The 19,999-nt window shown below is 47.9% G+C and overlaps 1 protein-coding gene across 1 annotated transcript in view; it reads right to left on the reverse strand.

Annotated features, from left to right (window-relative positions):
- Positions 1 to 19,999, reverse strand: part of B4GALNT3 (beta-1,4-N-acetyl-galactosaminyltransferase 3) — a 100,893-nt gene that overhangs the window by 12,700 nt on the left and 68,194 nt on the right. Inside the window, exons 2-10 of the mRNA XM_041736744.1 lie at positions 13,711 to 13,814; positions 12,682 to 12,759; positions 5,479 to 5,574; positions 4,868 to 4,958; positions 4,349 to 4,449; positions 3,788 to 3,855; positions 2,087 to 2,165; positions 1,899 to 1,965; positions 248 to 391 (exon numbers count right to left, since the gene is read on the reverse strand). Coding sequence (XP_041592678.1) covers positions 248 to 391; positions 1,899 to 1,965; positions 2,087 to 2,165; positions 3,788 to 3,855; positions 4,349 to 4,449; positions 4,868 to 4,958; positions 5,479 to 5,574; positions 12,682 to 12,759; positions 13,711 to 13,814 — 828 coding nt within the window. The remainder of the gene's footprint in view (positions 1 to 247; positions 392 to 1,898; positions 1,966 to 2,086; positions 2,166 to 3,787; positions 3,856 to 4,348; positions 4,450 to 4,867; positions 4,959 to 5,478; positions 5,575 to 12,681; positions 12,760 to 13,710; positions 13,815 to 19,999) is intronic.

Consider the following 19,999-nt stretch of genomic DNA (forward strand, 5'->3'; position numbering starts at 1 on the left):
TACTGAGATGTGGTTATACAATGTTTGTCGTGTAATGATCTGTATAATTGTAAAATTGTACATATATATTCTTGTACTTTTCTATGTGCATGTTATATTTTACACTGCAAGGGAAAACCAAGATTCTCTGACTTTTGGGATACAGTGGTAGTAGTGACAAGTCTGAGGAGTCTCCTCTACTAACACCCGCAGACCTAGCAGAGGATGGTCCCCAGAACGGATGACAAGTGGACGGCCACAGTTTTACCTCGATAGAGAGTATCCCGAGGGTCAGGCTGCAGCATGTCTGCGAGAGGCGGCTCCTCTCTGGGAAGAGAGTCTCGGGAGCCTACATGGCTGGCTGCTGTCTGGGGGATGTGGCCCACGTCATCCATCCTTAGGACTGTCTCATCTGGGCCCAGGGAGGAAAGAACAGAAGCAGCTGTGAGTCCCAGAGCAAACCCAGAACCAAGACCCCTGCCCCTCTAAGCCCAGGTTTCTGTATCCCCCCCAGGGACAGTATGGGGTATGGGCAATCCCTCTCCTCTCTAGCCCTGCCCCCTCACAGGCTGTGGGTTCAGCTACAGATATCCCTTGGACCCACTCTGCTCGCCCCATGGCTACCATTTTATGTAAAATGAAAAAAGATACCACTTCCTCAAATGTGTTACTGCTCCTGGCTGGAAATCCGACATTGAAGCCTGCTTCATCTATCTCATAAACAGCTATAGAGCACTTACTAAATAACGAGCTAGGCACTGCTCTAAGCAACTGATAAACATCAAGCCATTTCATGTCCATGTAAGCACTGTATGCCTTAGGTATTTACTAATTATTCCTACTTTACAGACTAGGAACTTAGGAAAGAGAATTTATAAGTCATTTGCTGAAGATCATACAACCAGTAAGTGGCAAAGGTAAATCTGAACCGAAGCAATACAGTCTCAGCCTCCAGGTTATGCTGTGTCTCAGACACATAAGCCAGCAATGCAGACTATGGCAGGGGCACCCCTCAGCAGTCCTGCTCCTCATACCCCTCCCCGCCTCAGTGTTCTCTCCAAGTCAGCCAGACCTCCTCTTTCTTCTACACCCAGGGCTGTAGAACCTCTGGTTCATTGTACTAGTTTCTTACCTGAACTTTACAATGGGCCTCTTTCTTCTCGTTTCGCATTGCACCTATGGACTCCAGCTCTCCCTCCTTCCTCTTGCACCAACTCAACAATTCGCGCCCCTTCTGCCTTGACCTTCGTTCATCAGCAACCTCCTCCCACCTGCCTTACCTATGCCACCCTATCCCTCTGTCCTGTGAATGCATACCTCCCCGGCCTGCCCCATCCTGCCCTCCCAGTCTCCTCTCAGAACTCAGCTCTCCCTCCCTCCCTTGGGGTTCTGACCCTGCCTGCTCTTCCTACACCCAGGCCACATGGCCCCATCTGCCAGGTGGTGGCTTCTTAGTGGGGCCTGTGGATGGATAGGAAATCATGAGCAACACAGAATACAACTGAAGAGTTCATTTACTGAAAATAAATCTAAAGCAGATGAGAAGGTTTCTTCAGCTCTGGTCACAGCTTTGCAAAGAACCATGGGTCCTTCAACTGTGAAATGGGAAATTAGCCTCATGGTCCCTGGATGCCCTTGAAATTGTACACAAAACATTGTGTGTGGGTAGACAAGGGCATTTTTCAGGGGCGAGGTCTTAGTGAGCTTCCAGCAGGTTCTCAAAGGGGTCACTGACCCAAGAGTTAAGGACCTTTGACCTTAGGATCCCTTTAAGTTCTGTTCCTTGTTCTGGATCCCCTTTCCACCCAGGTTCCAAGCACCCTAAGCTTTAGCCTCCATACCTCCCCTGACCAAATTCACCTGATGGACATGTTGGCACCAGCTTGCCTGTCTCCAGGGGAGGGGCAGGGCCTACTCACTTGTGAAGAGGGACAGGGAAGGGGAGTCAATAATAGTGAACTTGGCTCCAGGGTCGTTCCGTCGCCACTGGAAGAGAGAGGGTGGATGCAGAGGGTTGGAGGTGGCTGGCTTTAGAAAGGGGTTCAAGGGACAAGGGGCAAGGAGTTCACCTAGTTCAGAGGTGAACTAGGAGGGCAGGAGCTCTCACCGCAACTTCCACATGATCTGTGCCCTTGTCATTCTGTTTGTGCAGCACCTCAAAGTAGTACCTCTGGGAGGCCACCAGGCTGGCAGGAGGGAGCAGAGACACAGAAGGCGATCCTCTCGGGTCCTGTGGTCATCCCTCTGACCCACTCTTCCCCCGTGCCACCCCAGCTTCTACCTCGTTCTTACTACCTGCAGCCTCCCCTAGTCCTTTCCTCTCTGCTCCCACAATCCCAGGAGCTTCACTTTTAATGCTGGCCTGGAGTCTCCATGCTGCCACTTACTCACAGTGTGACCTCAGCATTCTCTTCTGTAAGACGGCCGTAAGAACAGTACACACTTCACAGGATAATCAGGAGAATCCACAGAAATACAGATCTTCCTCAACTTAGGATAGGGTTATGTTCTAATAAACTTATTGTAAGTTGAAAATATTGGAAGTCAAAATGCATTTAATATACCTAGCTTAGCCTGGCTCACCCTGAATGATTCAGGACACTTGTATTAGCCTACAGGTAGGTGGGATCAAGTGCCACAAACTCTATCTATAATAAAGTGTTGAATATCTCATGTAAGTGACTGAATGAAAGTGAAAAATAGCATGGTGGTTTGGGTACAGAATATCGGTGGTTGACCCTGTGATCACATAGCTGACTAGGAGCTAAGGCCACTGCCCAGCTTCGCCAAAGACTACTGTACGCCTTGTTGAAAGATCCACATTCAAAATCTGAAGTACAATTTCCACTGAATGCATATCACTTTTGCACCATCATAAAGTGGAAAAATGGTAAGTAAAAATATTATAAGACTGGCTGTCTGTAATAATAACCCTTACAGAGTTGTTACTATGAGCTAAACACTGTTCTAAGTGCTTTATATAAATGAATTCACTTAATTCTTGTTTGTAGATGAGAACACTGAGGCACAGAAATCTTGAGTAATTTGCCCCAAATCACTGAGGCAGTAAGTGGTGCAGCTGGGATTTGGATCCAGGCAGTCTTCCTTCTGGGTTCAGGACATTGGCTGCCATGCTGAATGATATGTAATGTGCTCGCCACAGAGAATGGCACATAGCAAGGGCTCTTCGGAGAGCTAGACTGGCTTCCTGTGATCGACATCAGTGTTACCACCAAGTATTGACATGGTCTCGCCTGTATGTGCAGGCCACCAGGTGGCACTCTGAAGTCAGGCTAAGTTCCCCTTCCAGCATGTTAAAGCAATTCAGCCAATACAGGCTGGGAAAAGCCTGTCTCCCTCTGGTCTACTGAGGAATCAGGGATCAAGTGATCCATGAGGAACTTTCCGTAGCACAGGCAGAGAGCCAAGTGTCTAGGCTGCACCACTGCTGACATTTACAGAGATGGAGCAAATAGGAAGGGAAAGGACTGGAAGAAGAGAGACCTATTTTGTTTTCCAGTCCTGAGTGTCACTAAATAGCTGTGTGACCTTCATCAAGTCACAACCCTCTCTGAGCCTCAGTTTCTGCATCTGTAAAATGAGGAAGGATGGGCCAGATGGTTTCTAAGTCAAATACATCATTTAGCAGAATGCATGAGTGCCCAGTCATACTGCACATCTAGACTAAGGAAGGCTGGAGACAGGCCGGGTACCATCAGGCTCCCTGCCTCTGATTTGACCTTGGCACTTGACGTAGGTTTGGGTTTTTTTCTGTGCTCAGAAGAATGTCATGAGACTCCCTACTTACCTCACTGGCTTGGAAATTTGGCTCCGAAATTTCCCAAACTCTCCAGGGGCAGTCCACTCTTTTCCAGTCTAGAGGTGTGGGGAGAGCAAGAAGAGGGAAGGAGGAAGATGACAATATGGAGGAAGGGAGGTGAGGAGTGCAGAGATGAGGAAGGAATGGGGAAAAAGGAGATATGTGAGCAAAGAAGAGGAGAGAGAGGGGAGAGAAAACAGGAGACGTGAGGGGAGTGACAGGTGACCTGGGCAAGAAGAAGCGCCACCCTTCTTATAAGGGCCCCAAGCAATAAGTCCCCATGGTGGGCATCCTTGGCACCATGCTAAGGATGCTAAAACCCAAAAAGGAGATGTGGCCCAGTCCCAGCCAAGAGATGAATCTTCACTCTTCCCCAGTTTACAGTCTATCCCTTTATAAAACAGGGCAGGGGTGATATGGAGGATGCTGTCACACCAAAGAGACTAATGGTGATGCAGGTCTCCTGATGCTAGCAGGTGCCTGAGGCACCTCTTCCATGACCTGGTTCCCGGGCCCAGTGGGAGAGCTCTGCGGATGGGCTGACCCTACCTTGCCCACACTGGCCAACAGCTGAAGGCCTGACACCTGGTCATCCCGACTGAGCCAGAACTCAGCGTTGTCATCTGCAGCAATGGCAAACTGTATTTTCCCTGGGCAGTGGGGGAAAGAGTTTTGCAGATGAGAGCAAGAAGAACAGTAGCATGAAGGGCTGAAGGCCTGTTTTACTTCTTAGTAGGTACATTCTCTTCAGGGGGCTTGGTGCTGTGGCTTCCTTCCCTGTAAGGTGGGGGTTCCTCCCCTTACGAGATACCGTGAACATGGGAAAGACTCACAAAAGAGACAAGCTAGGGCCAGACTCTGCAAAATCAGGGCATGAAGTGGCAGCTGGGGTGCAATGGATAAAACCTCATTGTGACCAAATATCCCCTCTCTCCCCAGTGATGGACTAACAGGGTCCAGGCAGCCTAGTGTGGACTTACTTCTCAGCTACAGGCTTATGTTCTCTGGGTACTGTAAAGAATCTGAAGCAAGAAGCAGGAGGATGGGGCTTTGGGGGGCTGGCCTCACCATCAGTGAAGGGGTGCAGGTAGCCAAAAATGCGGAGGCCATAGTTGGTCCATTTGGGGGAAACGGCCAGCTTCCTCAGGGTTGTGCGAATCTATACCAAGAAAGGGGAGGGAAACCATTACTCAGAAGAAGGAAGAGGAAAAAAAAAAAAAAAAAAAAGAAGAGGGAAGAGGAAACTGAAGAAAGTGGTCCACTCAGGGCTGATAGGAAGACCAGAGTTGGGGGGGAAGGGGGACAGGAAGGACTGGGCCATGGCATAGTGAGTGGAGTGTAGACAAGATCTCCACTCTTAATTGCTTCTTTGTCCCTGTGACCTTGTACAGTGCACAACCAGCCCAACTGTATTCAGTGGCTCTGGCTAATCTAGATCATGAGCCACAATGAGAACCTAAAGCTGAAATGATACAGAAAATGGCAGAGAAATCGCCAGGAATCCTGGGGAAGGGAGCCAGAGTAATAATTACAGGCAGAAAAAAAGAAGACCCAAGATATAAAGAAAAGAAAATGAACTAGAAAGGAAGCAGGACAGATGAAGAAGACAGAAGACAGGGGGAGATGAGAGATAGGAGTGGGCAAGGGAGGGAAAAGAGGCTTGGCTAGACAACACTCACGTGGGGGTACAGCGGGAAGTGCAGGTTCCTCCGGAGCTGCTGAATGGAACTGCCACACCAGTCTTCGAACACATGCAGGTTGGCATGGCCCTGGAACTGTACGGGGCAGAGAAGCAAGCGGGTGGGTGCCAGTCCCGCCCCGCGGCTGGAGGAGGCTGGGGGCAGAGACAATGCCCTGCCCTGATTGATACCGCAGCCGCAACCCCAGTCCCAACCTCAGCCCTGGTGCTCCTCTCATTGCTAAGGATCCCATCCCACCCTGACACCCGCAGCTTCCTTCTCATACCTCAACCCCACTGCCTGGCCCTGAGGCCTGGGTCTGGTTTTCTGGCCATGCTTGTGCACACATGCACACACAAAGGCACAGAGTCCCCTGGGCTCTTTCCATGCAAGAAGGGGGCTGGTTTGCATTCCCCAGGCAAGGGGAAGTAATAGCCATGACAGATAGGCAGAGACGACAGAAAGAACTGGAAGGAGGGCCAAGCTGGGGTTTCAGCTAATGATCTGCTCTTCCCCCCTCCCCGTCCCCTTCCCCTTATGCCTAATAGTAAGCTCCACAGCTGTCTGCTGGTGAAACCTTATCTACCCAGTAGTCTTCATGCTTCTGGCTCCGGTTGTGGGGAAGCAGCTGGGAAAGCGCTGCAGGAGGCCTTTGGGGGCCACAGGAGGTCTTTGGGGGCCCCATCCAGTAGGAAGGCCTCCCATTACTCCTTAAGGAGCTGGAAGCCTCTTTCACTCTGCTCAGGCCTCTCCTGGCACAACTACCTGGGTGCCTGGGACCTGGGCAGCCCTGGGAAGGTAGGAGCAGAGGATGTATGCTCTCTCCTCCTCGGCTGTGGCATCTGTGGGGCACAGACAGTTGGCAGCCAGCAGCAGAGGGCCCCCTTCAGAAAAGAGGGCCTTAGAGCCAGTCCTCTCTCTGAGTGGGTGGAAGTGCTGGGAGTTTGAGAGGGGAGGGGAGGCTTGGGGATCCAGTCCCAGGATTTACCCTGACAAAGAGTTTCAGATTACCCCATCTCAGCAATTTTCTCCTCCCCCTCCCCCAGAGCTTAATCTCCAGGTTGTGGGAGATGGGGCCTCAATCACTCTATACAAACAGGCCCTGCCCTTCCCTCCCCAGTGTGGCCCATCAGATATCAAAATCTGGGCTGCCCCAGGAAGGCAGAGGAGGAAGGGACACCCAGACTGGGAGCCCAGATAAAAGGAAGTGGCACAAGGTCTTCAGCAACAGATCTGGGGGGGACAGATGGTGGGGGGGACTCCTGCACAGGAATGCCAAAGATCTGAGGTGCGGCCTCTGAGGAAACACAGCCCCACAGCTGGATCCAGAGAGGACACAGGACAGCCTGTCACTCCCCGGCCCTTTGGAAGTCTGGCACTTCCTGCGCACATTGGCCTGGTCAAAGCTAAGAATGTGGGGCCTTGGAAGCAGCCATCACACTGGGGACTATGAGTGGGGGGCTGGGATGGGTGGGAGAGAGAATGTGGGCTGGGTAGGTGGGGGGCGGGCTGAAGCTTCTTGGAAGGAAAGAATAGGGACATTGTGCTACTTCTGGGGAAATTCCTTAAGTCCAGTTTACAAGACTCAGTTGTCTCCTATAAATGACCTCCTCTTGGCCCCTCCCTGGGAGACTTTCAGGGCAGTGTGCTCGGATCCACAGCAAACTGTGGAGGGAAGGCATCCCACCAGAGAAATCTGTTGTGTTCAGCCAAGAGACTAGAGGCCCCAGGGGGTTTGGGCAAGGGAAGGAGGGAAGGAGGAAAGGAAGAAGGAGCTGGGCTGGCCACCTCCCAGTCAGGGCCTTGCTTGCTATAGCAAGGATAGCCTGAGAAGCTGCAGGGAGTGGAAAGCAGAGGATGTGGGAGTGTAGGAAGAGGACTAGCCCTCTTGTCGGAGGTCTAGGCCCTCGCTCAGCATTACGGGAGCCCTCAAACCATGCTTCACCCACTCTCAGGCTGTTGGTGGGGATCTCTGCAGGACCAGTGGGTGCCATCTTCCTCCCCAGGCCCAGGCTGACAACCCCACTGGGATTTGTGTCTCCAAGTTTTGGAGACTTTGCATCTGGCAGGGATGAGAGATTCCAGCTCATCAGCACCACACTTTGCCCCCTCTCTCTATTGTCCAGCAGGGGCTAAGGCCCAAGGAAGGACACTGACTACTCCCATCACCAGAGTATGCCCACAGCCAATGATGGATTTGAAATTTCCAGTTGTAAGTAGTGGAGAAAATATTTGTTGGAACTGTCTCATTTTAGAGGTGAGATTATTGAGGCCCAGAGAGGTAAACCGATTCCCCCAAGAACACAGCAATTAACCCTGTAGAAGTGGGGAGGATGTCTGGGAATATGGATGCAAGAGGGTAAGGCCAAGGTGGTGGGTCCTCAGATAGGAACATCCACTATCTTCCATTCCCACAACACTGCCTCTGCCAGGACTGTAGTAGAGCCTCCTAACTGGAGACTATGAGTCTGGAGGGAAGCTTCCTTCCCTCCACTGATTCTTCACCCTGCCTGCAAGATTGTCTTTCTAAAGCATAGATCTGATCATGTCACTTTGCTGCTTCAGACCTCAGAAGGTTCCCAAAAGGCTTCAGAACAAAACCTCACCCTGGCACACGAGGTCTTTTCAACTGACCTACCTTCCCAGCCTCACTCCCAGCTCCCTTCTCCTCATGCCACTCCCTGTCACAAGCCTACACTCCACCCACACCCATCTCCCCATTCTTGTCATGCTCCTTTACCTCTTTGCGTCTTCACGAACATTTCCCAGTTGGAAGGCCTTTTTCTTTCTCCCCCACGTGGCAAACCCTGGCTCATCCTCTGACTTCTTCACCAGAATTAATAGCTTCCCTCCTCTGTGTTCCCACAAATCTTAATTATTTGAATGAACAAAAGCTTGCAGAGGCTAAGCTCAGAACCTTTTGTTCCTTCATTTATTCTATAAGCACTGAATCTGCTTTACATTAGTTAGAGATGAAGAGAGATGTGGTCCTCCAAGGAGAGAGACATATTAACAAAAGATGTCACCTGTGCCATTGCAGAGGCATCAGATGCACATGGCATGAAGGCAGAAGCAGTCACCTCTGCATCCAGGAGAGGTAGGAGTTGATCACAGGACATACACTCGAGAATGGATAAATAAAATGTGGTAAAGCCACATAAGGGAATATTACTCAGCCATAAAAAGAAATGAAGTGCTGGTACATGCTATAGCATGGAGGAACCTTGAAAATGTCATGCTAAGTGAAAGAAGCTAATGGTCACATTGTATGATTCCATTTATAGGAAATTTCAGAACAGGCAAACCTAAAGAGACAAAGTAGATTACTGGGTGCCCTGGCCTCAGTCAGCAGGGCATGTGACTCTTGATCTCAGGCTCATGAGTTTAAGCCCCATGTTGGGCATGGAGCCTACTTTTTTTTTTTTTTTTAAGATTTTATTTATTCATGAGAGACACAGAGAGAGGCAGAGACACAGGCAGAGGGAGAAGCAGACTCCCTGCAGGGAGCTCAATACAGGACTCGATCCCAGGACAGGGATCATGACCTGAGCCGAAGGCAGATGCTCAACCACTGAGCCACCCAGGTGTCCCATGGAGCCTACATAAAAAAAAAAATACTAAAAAGTACCCCAAAAAAGCACTTCTTAAAAAAAAAAAAAAGACTTGTTTGCGTAGGGTTTGGGAGGGTGGGGTGGTGAGGAGTGATGGCTAACAGATATGGAGTTTCTGTGGTAATGAAAGTGCTCTAAACTAACAGTGATGGAATTATACACCTTAAATAGGTGACTTACATGGTATTTAATTTATATCTCAATTAAATTATGACCAAAAAAGAAAAAAAAAAAAAAGGTAAACCTGAGAATAAGATTCTGGGTCTCAGCCCTCTCCTCAAGAGACATCACTCACCAAAGCCAGTGTGGCATAACCCAGGGAAATGCTGACTTGCTCTAATCTTATTCTGGATTCACCAAATTTCTTTCTTGTAGCAGTCTCTCTTACACACCAAAGAGAATGCCTATGGCTGCTTAACTTTCTAGAGTGATTTCTGGCTTCAGAGACCCTGCACTGCTGGCTAAAGACTGGGGCAGCGACACAGAGAAGAGACCATTGTCAGCCTTCTTATCCTCTATCCTTGCTCACCTTCAGAGCAGGGCTGTGTCCTAGTGATGCCATCTGGAGTAAGTGAATAAGTTAACCCCTCTCTGAGCCATTACCTGCAAAAGGGGGATGATAGGACAACCTGACAGCTCTTGACACAGCTGGATGTTCAATAAATGACATATGTCATTAACTTGCTGAAACTGTCAAAAGAGCAGGAACAGGAAAGGAGATGGGTACAGAGAAGCACCCATGGTGGTGGGGGAGAGAGCCAGAACCACTGTATAGCTCTGTGGCTACAGGTGTTAGTAATGTAGCCTTTCTAAGGGGGCCTTGTTTTCCTTGTTGGTGAAATAACATGATTGGATCAGTGATTCCCTGAAGATCCAGAAGATTGTAATAAGGATTTTGTAAGGTACTGTTTGGTTTTGGGGTTTTTTGATAAAGTCACCCCTTTTTTTTTTCTTTTAAGATTTTACTTATTTATCTGGGAGAGAGAGCGAGAGAGCACGATCAAGGGTGAAGGGCAGAGGAAGAGGAAGAAGCAGGCTCCTTGTGGAGCAAGACCCTGGGGTCATGACTTGAACTGAAGGCAGACGCTTAACTGACTGAGCCACACAGGCGCCCTGGTAGAGCTAGCTAGTTTTTTTTTATTATTATTTATTTATTTATTTATTCATTCATTCATTCATTCATTCATTCATTCATAAGAGAGACACACACACACACAGAGAGGCGCAGAGACACAGGCAGAGAGACAAGCAGGCCCCATGCAGGGAGCCCGACGTGGGACTCGATCCTGGGTCTCCAGGATCACACCCCTGGCTGAAGGCAGCGCTAAACCGCTGAGCCACCGGGGCTGCCTTAAAGCTACTTTTAATATTTAAAAAAAAAAAAAAAAGTCAATGGAAATCAGGCATTTATCACCAGAAGGCCATAGTGTGACACACTTATTAAAAAAATCAACTGTTTCTTTAAAATGTTAATCCTATTTAATCACTATTTACTATTTGTTCACTGTTTTAATTTTATATATATATATATGTATGTATATATACACACACACATGCACATACACACACCACACACACACACACACACACACACACACATATCTCCATCCTTGATTGGCCAAAAATTAATGATTAATAAATGCAGAATTTTATGCAGTAAAAATCTTTTTTAAAAATTGGTTCATTAAGAAAAATGATCCATGGGCACCTCAGTGACTCAGTTGGTTGAATGTTGGATTCTTGGTTTTGGCTCAGGTCATGGTCTTGGAATCGTGGGATTGGGTCCTATGTCTTGCTCAGTGCAGAGTCTGCTTGGGATTCTCTCTGCACTCCCCACCCCCATGCACTCACACACTCTCTCTCATTCTAAAATAAATAAATAAAATCTTAAAAAAAAAACAAAAAAAAAAAAAGAAAAATGATTTCAACTGTCCTCAAAAGATTGAAGGCTAGATTATTGGATCAATGGTCTTTAAGGCACCCTCTTTTCAAAATACTCCAGGTGAGGTGGGGTGTAATCACCTGACGATGTCACCTATACAAGTGTGACAGTACTGTAATCCGTCCTCTCTAAGGGCTTTGAACAAAGGCAATTTTATGGTGTGGATAAAGTAACATCACATTTAGCATGATAGTGCCTCCTTCACCCCCACCCCACAGCAATAGGTGGATTGGAAATAAAATCACCCAGGCGGAAGAACTTGGTCTGTGATAGGTACGGATAAAGACGGTGGGCTGGCCAATACAACTCAGCCAAGAAAAATAATACAGATCTCGGGACGAAAAGGCACTGGGTTATGGGCAAATTGTAAAATATGGAGCCCAAATTTAAAATTTTCATCCCCAAAGCACCACACTACTATGTATGGAGTCTTGGTATCTACTCAAGATAATCTTTTTTTTTTTTTTAAGATTTTATTTATTTATTCATAAGAGACGGGGCGGGGGGGTGGGGCGCGGTGCGCAGGCAGAGAAGACACAGTCAGAGGGAGAAGCAGGCTCCATGCAGGGAGCCTGATGCGGGATTCTATCCCGGGACTCCAGGATCATGCCCTGAGCCAAAGGCAGGCGCCAATCCGCTGAGCCACCCAGGGATCCCCTACTCAAGATAATCTTGAGCATGTTAATCAATCTCCTTGAAACTCAGTTTATTTACCAGAAGAAAAAGAATCTTTCAGAACCTATATAAGTAAAAGATACCATGGCAACTCTTATTCACACGTTTAACTACTTCCTATATAATTTTCTAAAGCAGCATTTCCTAGAGTGTGTTCCTTAGAACACTAGTTTCGTAGACTATTAAGAGATATTTCCCAAGAAAAAGAAAAAAAAAAAAAAAACGAGGCAGGAGGCACATAGGTTTGGTACCTACTGAGCTAAACCAAGTTAAATGGCTCACTGCAGAACTACTCAGAGCCTTTCCTGTGCTAATGTGTAATTTTCAAGAAGTGGGTGTAGTATATAGTTTCTGAGCCTTATTTAAACAAGACTCTATAAAAAACAAACAAACAAACAAACAAGACTCCTTTCTTCCTGGAATACCTTATGAGACTTACTAGTCTAAGAAAGACAGTCCAGGAAGCCTCTCTTTAAGAATGATGTGGATGTGAAAGTCATGTAGCTTTCCTGAGCCCTGTTTTTCTCACTTCTAAGACGAGGACAATGATACTATCTTACAGGGTCATAAAGATGATATGGGATGATATGCAAAAACCAGTACACACAGAGCAAATGCTCTCCTTCTCTAAAGGAAGAAAACTGAGTAAGCCTGAAGCCCCCCCTTTTTTTCAAATTTGGTGAAAACAATTTTGGGGTCAGGGGATACTTGCACAAGCTGAGGAGGCCAGGGGAAGACAGGCAGAGGGAGAGAGAATTTTAAGCAGGTTCCACCACCAGCGTGGAGCCTAACTTTGGGGCTTAATCTCATGACCCCTGAGATCATGACCTGAGCCAAAATCAGGAGTCAGATGCTGCACCAACTAGCCACCCAGGCACCCCTAGGTGAAACCTCTAGAAGAAAATTTTCTGCAGTTATCAGTGAAAACTATTTTTTGACCGTCTCCAAGAAGAAGAACAGTGGAGAATCCCTTACCTCTGAGAGCCATGGGACGGGCTTATTCCACTTCAGGTAGCTGTTGTTACCACTCCTACCTCGCTCAAAGTCTTGGTCCTACCAGAAGAGTGAAATGGGAACTTGGTGAAAAATTAGGGTCGGGGCCCTTTGAAAGTTCCTGTGGGGAGGTAGAGGGCCAGAAGACATAGTCCCTGCCCCCAGGAAGCTTATTAATATAAGGGACACTGTTGTTTATCATTCATACTGTATCCCTCAAAAATACATCTCCTTACAGTTTCACCAATATATACTCTCCTAAGGTTCTTTTACTTTCCTGAATTTTCTCAGTCTTCTCATATGGAAGAAAAAAAAATTTTTTTCTTTTTTGGGGAAAAAAATCTGATTAGATCAGTCTTCTGAGAAAAGGAACTTGCCTCCATCTTTCACTACATCCCCTCAGGACTCTGCCCAGGTCTGTCACTCATTTGTCCTAATAAGTGGAAGCCCCTTGGGAATATCCCAGCCCTTGGGCCAGCCTTGGAGATCCATGTCTGTGCTAGGCTCAGAGGCTCAACTTTAGGATTCCAGACTGCATTAGACTCCAATTTCCCTAATTTCCACCAGAGCCACTCCTGCCTCCCTAGAGACCACTGGTCCAAGAAGCACTACAGATAAAATGCTCTATTAAAGATCTATGGCCGAGTCATTTGAAGCTATATATGATGTCTACTTCATCCTCTCTGACTCCGAGCAGTGAGCATCTGGGATCATCACTAAGGCACCAAATGAGGTCTCAAGCCAGCAAGAGGCAAGGTGGGATGTCTCTGCCTTAAGCCCTCTGCTACTAATGGAGATGAAGGCCACATTTCTGGAATGGTTCAAGTCTGGGCTTCTGGAACTGTGAGGAAGGCTTTGAGGAGGGCAGGATAGACATCTCTACATCCAGCTAATGAGATCCTGTGATGTCAGACTACAATTCCAGGAACTCTCTCCTTGACCTCTCCTACCACAGAAAAGTGGGGATTTCTGTCAAGGGTATAAGGGCACAGACGGCTGAGGACCACATACCTTGGGGCCCAGCCTCTGGGGATGATGAAACTGAAGGTTTGGATCCACAGCTGGAATGTTCCTGCTGGCCAGAGCCTTGGCCAGTTCTCTCCAGCTGCCATATCCTACAGAAAGGAACAAAGAGAGAAACAGACTCAATATAACTTGAAGAGGTTTGGCGGGAATAGGAGAGGTAAGCTTCTTCCCTTCTGCTGCTCCTCACACCTCTTCGTACGGGGGGCACAAAGTGGGAGGAGAGTTGGGAGATACAACCTTGACCAAGGTCAGTAGCACAGAGGGAAAGGAAATAAGCTCCTATCCCATTAAAATTTGCTGCCATCCTTAATCAAAGAAGGAGCCAGGACAAGTGAAAATAGAGCATTGTCCATTTGTCCATGGAGTGTCCAGCACTACAGGCTGACTCTCCCAGTTGCTTCGTGAGGCTGATTTCTCTGGAAAGCCGCCTTAGGGAAATGGTTGTGAAAGGCGGTAGAATTAAGTTTGCTCCCTTTCCACCTCAGTCCCCTTCCTCCAAGCCCAGGAAGACAGCAGGGTTGTCTCGTTGGCAGCAAGGTCCTACCCCTCTGCCCACCATTATCACCAAGTTGCTAGATGGAACCAGAGCTGAGGAGTCAGGAAAGGGTGGGCCAGGACTTGGTGCAGTCAAACAAATTAATAAACTGCAGGAGAGAGATAAGAGGCCTAGCTATCCCTGGGTTGATCTGGAGGCTGATGTCTACACCTCAAAGAGTCTGTAGCTGGTTCGCTAACACACATCTAGGAAGGCCAAACTGGGTGAGAATGAGGGAACAGAAAACTGTTGGGTGCCAGCAAAGAGTGAAAAAGCAAAGCACTGTGCTGAGGGTGAGGCTGCAGGAGAGTTGGGAGTTCAGTTGTCAGCATGGCCACACACTGGGGGTCAGGGCCCCCACGTTTCAAGGGGGCCATCTGGACATGATTGTCAGACTTTAAATATGTGAAACCAAACCACTGCTGGCCATGAACCCGAATCATAGACTATTGGGAGCTAGCAGAGGCTTTCAAGATCATCTGGTCCTCATTTTAGGTGAGGAAAATGGGACCCCAGCTGGCCAAATTACTTCTCTCGGCTCACTTAGTGAACGGCGACAAGGCTAAGACTGGAACCCAAGTGTCCTGATTCCCACTAGGCTACTACTCTCTCTCCAGCAGCTCCATCAAGATGGTCCCAGACACTGCAGTGGGTGCTGCACAAAAAGGGTTAGACTCAGAGTCACTGGCCGCTGGGAACCAACAGCTGGCCCAAAGCAGAAGTGTCATGAACCCCTATGGGATCCCAGTCGAGACACAGCCAACCAGACATAGAGGAAAGAGCACAATGTATGAATGTGGGCAGGCAGAAGGTGGACATTGACATTTTGCATGTTTATGTAGTTGATTCCAGAAAAGGGATTACAGTGGGGGGGGGTGCCTTTTTTTTTTTTTTACAGTTCTGTTTGGTGTGGCCCTTTAATGCTTAATAAGTGTCTCACAGGAATGATCTCATCTGAGCCTTATAAGACTTATAAGAGGGGTGCCTGGCTGGCTTAGTCAATTAAGCATCCGACTCTTGATTTCAGCTCCCCTCATGATCTTAGGGTCGTGAGATTGAGGCCTATCTCTCAATTTCTGCTTGAGATTCTCTCTCTCCCTCTGCCCCTCCCTGCAACACACATGTTCATGCACACCCTCTCTCACAAATAAGTAAAATTAATTAACTAATTAAATTTTTAAAAGATTCTTGTGAGATAGGCCAGGTCTGATTACCCCCATTTTACAGATGGGGACCGAGCAGCATAGAGTTTAAAGTCACAGTTAGTTGTTCCAAAGCCAGGATCAGAACAGAGCCTCTCTGTCTCACAACCCAGCGTTTTCTCACTCTGCCTACATTTTCCCCTGTGGGCACTTTTTTGGCCAGACTTTGAAGAGTCCCAGGGACAGAGGCCTCAGCTGGGGATCTGTGCCTCTGGGTTTCTGCACAGACATCAAACCTCTGCTCATGTTATGTTTATGGGGACTTCTGCAGGTTTATCCTTCTGCCATCAAGGTCTCTCCTGTTTCCATGGCTGGCCAGCTGGCAGGCAGGAACAGGTCAGACTAGTTCAGTGCAGGGGGATCTCTTGAGGAAGCAGATTCTAGGGCCAGTGAAGTGAGGTGAGGATATGGGAGGGAGGGAAAGAATGCTTCCAGACCTACACCCTGCATTTCTGGATGAGCTCAGGAGAGAGCTGTTCTTTCATCTGTTAATCCCAACTCAGACACAGCAAACTGGAGAGCCCCAGCCTTCCCAAGTCCAAGGAGCTATTAGAATACTAGAATATGCAGCAGGGGATCCCTGGGTGGCGCAGCAGTTTGGCGCCTGCCTTTGGCCCAGGGCGCGATCCTGGAGACCCGGGATCGAATCCCACGTCGGGCTCCCAGTGCATGGAGCCTGCTTCTCCCTCTGCCTGTGTCTCTGCCTCTCTCTCTCTCTCTCTCTCTCTCTCTCTCTGTGACTATCATAAATAAAAAAAAAAAAAAAAAAAAAAGAATATGCAGCAGGCTAGTGGTTGGGGAGCTCAGGTGCCTGGGTGATGAATGAGTCACACTGTGGGGAAGGGTGGGCAGGCTCTGCCTTGCTTGTGCCTCTGAATCATTGGGTCATCTCTTTGACTCTGTTCTTACAACTAAAAGCCATCTACTTCTCGACAAAGTTGTAAGGAAAGAATAATAAAAACACTACTTCCGGGGATCCCTCGGTGGCGCAGCGGTTTGGCGCCTGCCTTTGGCCCAGGGCGCGATCCTGGAGACCCGGGATCGAATCCCACGTCAGGCTCCCGGTGCATGGAGCCTGCTTCTCCCTCTGCCTGTGTCTCTGCCTCTCTCTATCTCTCTCTGTGACTATCATAAATAAATAAAAATTAAAAAAAAAACAAAACACTACTTCCCCTATGGATGGGAGTTATAGTACGTCTCAGACACACATTCTTTCTCATAGACTAATTTTCAGCTCCAGAAAAATTCGCTGACCCTTGGAAGTCACACCAAAGGTGAGACAGCCTGGGGTCAGTGAACTATCACCGTAGGTTTTCAGCATGTCCTGGCATTGGCTGGGAAGTGACGAAGACTCTCTTCTTGATCAAATTTTAGACAGGCCCCCCTGAGTCCTCCTGAGTCGGCCTCGTCCTTGGGCCTTGTCTTTGGCTGGCCCAACCCAGGGTTGAAGAAGAATCCTATTAAGTCTTTTCAGTAGGAAGCCCTCCACCTTTGATACCTGGCCACCTGTGATACCTGATCAATTCCTCATCTCCCACCCTTGATGTGTAGGTCCTCAGCCTCCTGTGGCAGGAATCTTGTTAGGCCAGTTCAGCAAGAATCCCCCAACCCTGAAGTCTCCATCCCCTGGCTGCCTCACTCTGCTGGCTATAAATCCCCAGCCGTCTTTGCTGTATTCTGAATTAAGTTCAGTTTTCTCCTGAGGTCTCTTTCCCATATCATGATAGTACTGAATAAATTCTGCCTTTATCACCTGTAACTAGTGTCTGGCTCTATTTCTCTGTAAAAGAAGGTAAGAGGTGGTTATCTCAGTGAACAAGTCCATGGTGGGTGGGAGCTGGGGGGTGGGTATCAGTGAGGTTAAACCCCAGCAGGCTCTGCACCTGGTGGTCATAGGTGTTGGGATGGCTTTGAGATACTTAGAGACTGGGTAGTCAGCAGCTCAGCCTTTAGTAAGTTCAGGACTGGGAAACTCCCTTTGCAGTCTTCAGAGTATAGGAGAAAGACAAGTAAAGCTTTAGAGTCAGACCTAATTGTCTATCTACCACTTATAAATGGTGACCACTTGAGCAAGTAATCTCAAGTACTCAATAAACTTAAGTACTCAATAAACATTCCTCCCTCAATGAGTCTGGGGTTTCAGACCTGGAAGTAGGATATGAGTTCAAGCCCTTTTACGCTTCTGTAAACTGCAAATGGCCAGTAGTTTTCTTACTCTCTTCCCTCTTTGCTTACTGACCAGAGAAGCAAGCGGACTATGGCCCAGCAGGAACTTAGTGGGAGCAGAGCAGAGCAGATAATACTTCCTGTCTGTTTCCCAGGTATTACTTTCCGCTCCTCCCCACTGCCCATCCATCACTGCGGGGGAAGGGGGGGGCGGGGAGCGGGCATTAATATGTTAATATTCACTGAGTGCATATCAGGCACCAAGCAGGGTGCGGGGCATTTGGTAAATTCCTCTTCCTCTACCTTTGCCTCTGTATTAACCCTGCTAGTGGATACCCAGGCATTGCTTAGCCCCCTGGGGGAACCTGGAGCTAAAGAATGTGCTGATTTAACTATTGACACTTGTCACTTGCTCTCTGATAAGTGAACTCCTCCTGCTCCTGGCCAGACCTTTCCTCCCAGAGTGCCAGCTGCCGGGGCCTGTTTCGCCTGCAACAGGTGTCACATTTGTGCCAGGAGACAGACACCCTGATCTCAGGTGACAGATAAAGCACCACTATGGGCCGCACATTCTGCCCTCACAAAGCTGGGCTATCAAATTCACCATCAGTTGGAGTTTTGCCAACATCGCTCTTTTGTGTAATGTGAACTCGTCAAAAGCCTGAAGACAATCATGTTGGCCCTTTGCTGAAAATATGGGATACGTATATCCCTTGGTGCTTTTTTCAAAGACTTGCACGTACCTTATTTCACTGCATCCTCACAACCTCCCTGTGGACTGTTGTCATCTCCATTTTAGAAAAGAAAAAGACAGAAACAGACAGGTGAAGTTATCAGTCCAAGGTCACACAGTGAATAAGATAATCTATGTAAATTTAGGACTTAGTAGTGGCAGCATAACCAGCAATGAGTGGGTTGCAGCTTTTTTATTATTCATCACAATGTTGCAGATTGGAAACTTGCTTTCATTTCTCCTGACCTCTGGCCTGATTGTTCTCTTGGCAATGTGTCATGTAGTCAACAGGTACACTTACACCAGGAAGAATGGGAGTCCCTTGCTACTCAGGCATCTTTTGGATAAATTTTAGAGGTTCAGCTGACAGGCTTTGCTCATGGATTGGGTAGAGGAGAGGAATCAACAATGATTTGAAGATTCTGACCTGGGCAGCTGGAAGACCAGAGCTGCCATTTACAAAAATGCGGAGCCTAGGCTGGGGTGTCACCAGGACAACTGGAACTGAGAGTAATGTCTAAAAGAAAAGTGGAAGCACTGGTGGGAGCGGGTAGCAGCAAACAGAGGGCCATGAAAATGGTATTTCTGAAGCTCTGTGTCCAGCCTGGGGCAGGGCTCCACCAGAAAGGTCTAGCACCTTGCATGAACTAAAACAGTCGTTGCAAGGACAGATGACTGACCAACCCCCTCCAAGGCAGTGGGAAGGTGGAGCTGAAGGAGGAGCCTAGGAGCTCTGGTACCACAGGCTCCATCAGATGTAAAGGACCCAAAGATCCAGGGCAAATGCAGATGATTTACTTAGAAGCCCAGCCTCCGTCCAGAGAAGAGGTGATGAATCTAGAGGATGAGAGGTTGCCAAGGGAATACGAGGTCATGCCACCCAGGGCACTGTTCAACAAATGCCAGTAACTAGAACTGAGTCCTAGGATAAAAAAACAAGACTGTGGCTCTGTGGTGCTGACCTTGCCCTACCCTTGAGGGCCAGTCACATGTCCACAGCAGAACAAACCCCATGTGGCTACAAGCCAGCAGCCTGGAGACCCCCTCCCCCAGAAACTTGCAGTGACACAGTCAGGGATGAAACCTGGAACTGTCACCTGGGAGGAAGTCCCTGAGGCAAACACAAAGCTCCAGTGGTTTAACCTTTCCTTCCCAGCCCATGACACCATGATGCAAGAGAACTTATTATTCATGTAACCCTAGCAATTAACACTTATGTGTGAGGCGTATACACATATATACATTCATATTAAATGAAATAGGGAATATTTCAAATTCAAATTCAAGTATTTCATATTTGAAATATTCCTTTTCATTTAATACAACAAGCCTACAAGGAAAATAAGGCTTCGAGGTTAAAAATCTTGCTAAAAGTCAGAGGTCGTAAGTCAAAGTGGCCAGTATTTGAACCAAAGAGAAAAGCCTGTGTCCTTAATTGTACTCGTGTCTACTGAATACACTTAAGAATTCTGTCCACCTTACCATCACCATCATTATCACCTGGTGTCAGGCACTCATTTAGTCATCAAACTATCCCCTCCCTAATTACCTGCTGCTTACCAACCACACCTGCCAATCCCCACGCCCAGACTATTTCCTCACTCTTTCTAACTTGGCCACAAACACCTCTCCCATATA

Source organism: Vulpes lagopus, chromosome 21 (assembly GCF_018345385.1).
Source record: "Vulpes lagopus strain Blue_001 chromosome 21, ASM1834538v1, whole genome shotgun sequence".
Lineage (NCBI taxonomy): Eukaryota > Metazoa > Chordata > Mammalia > Carnivora > Canidae > Vulpes > Vulpes lagopus.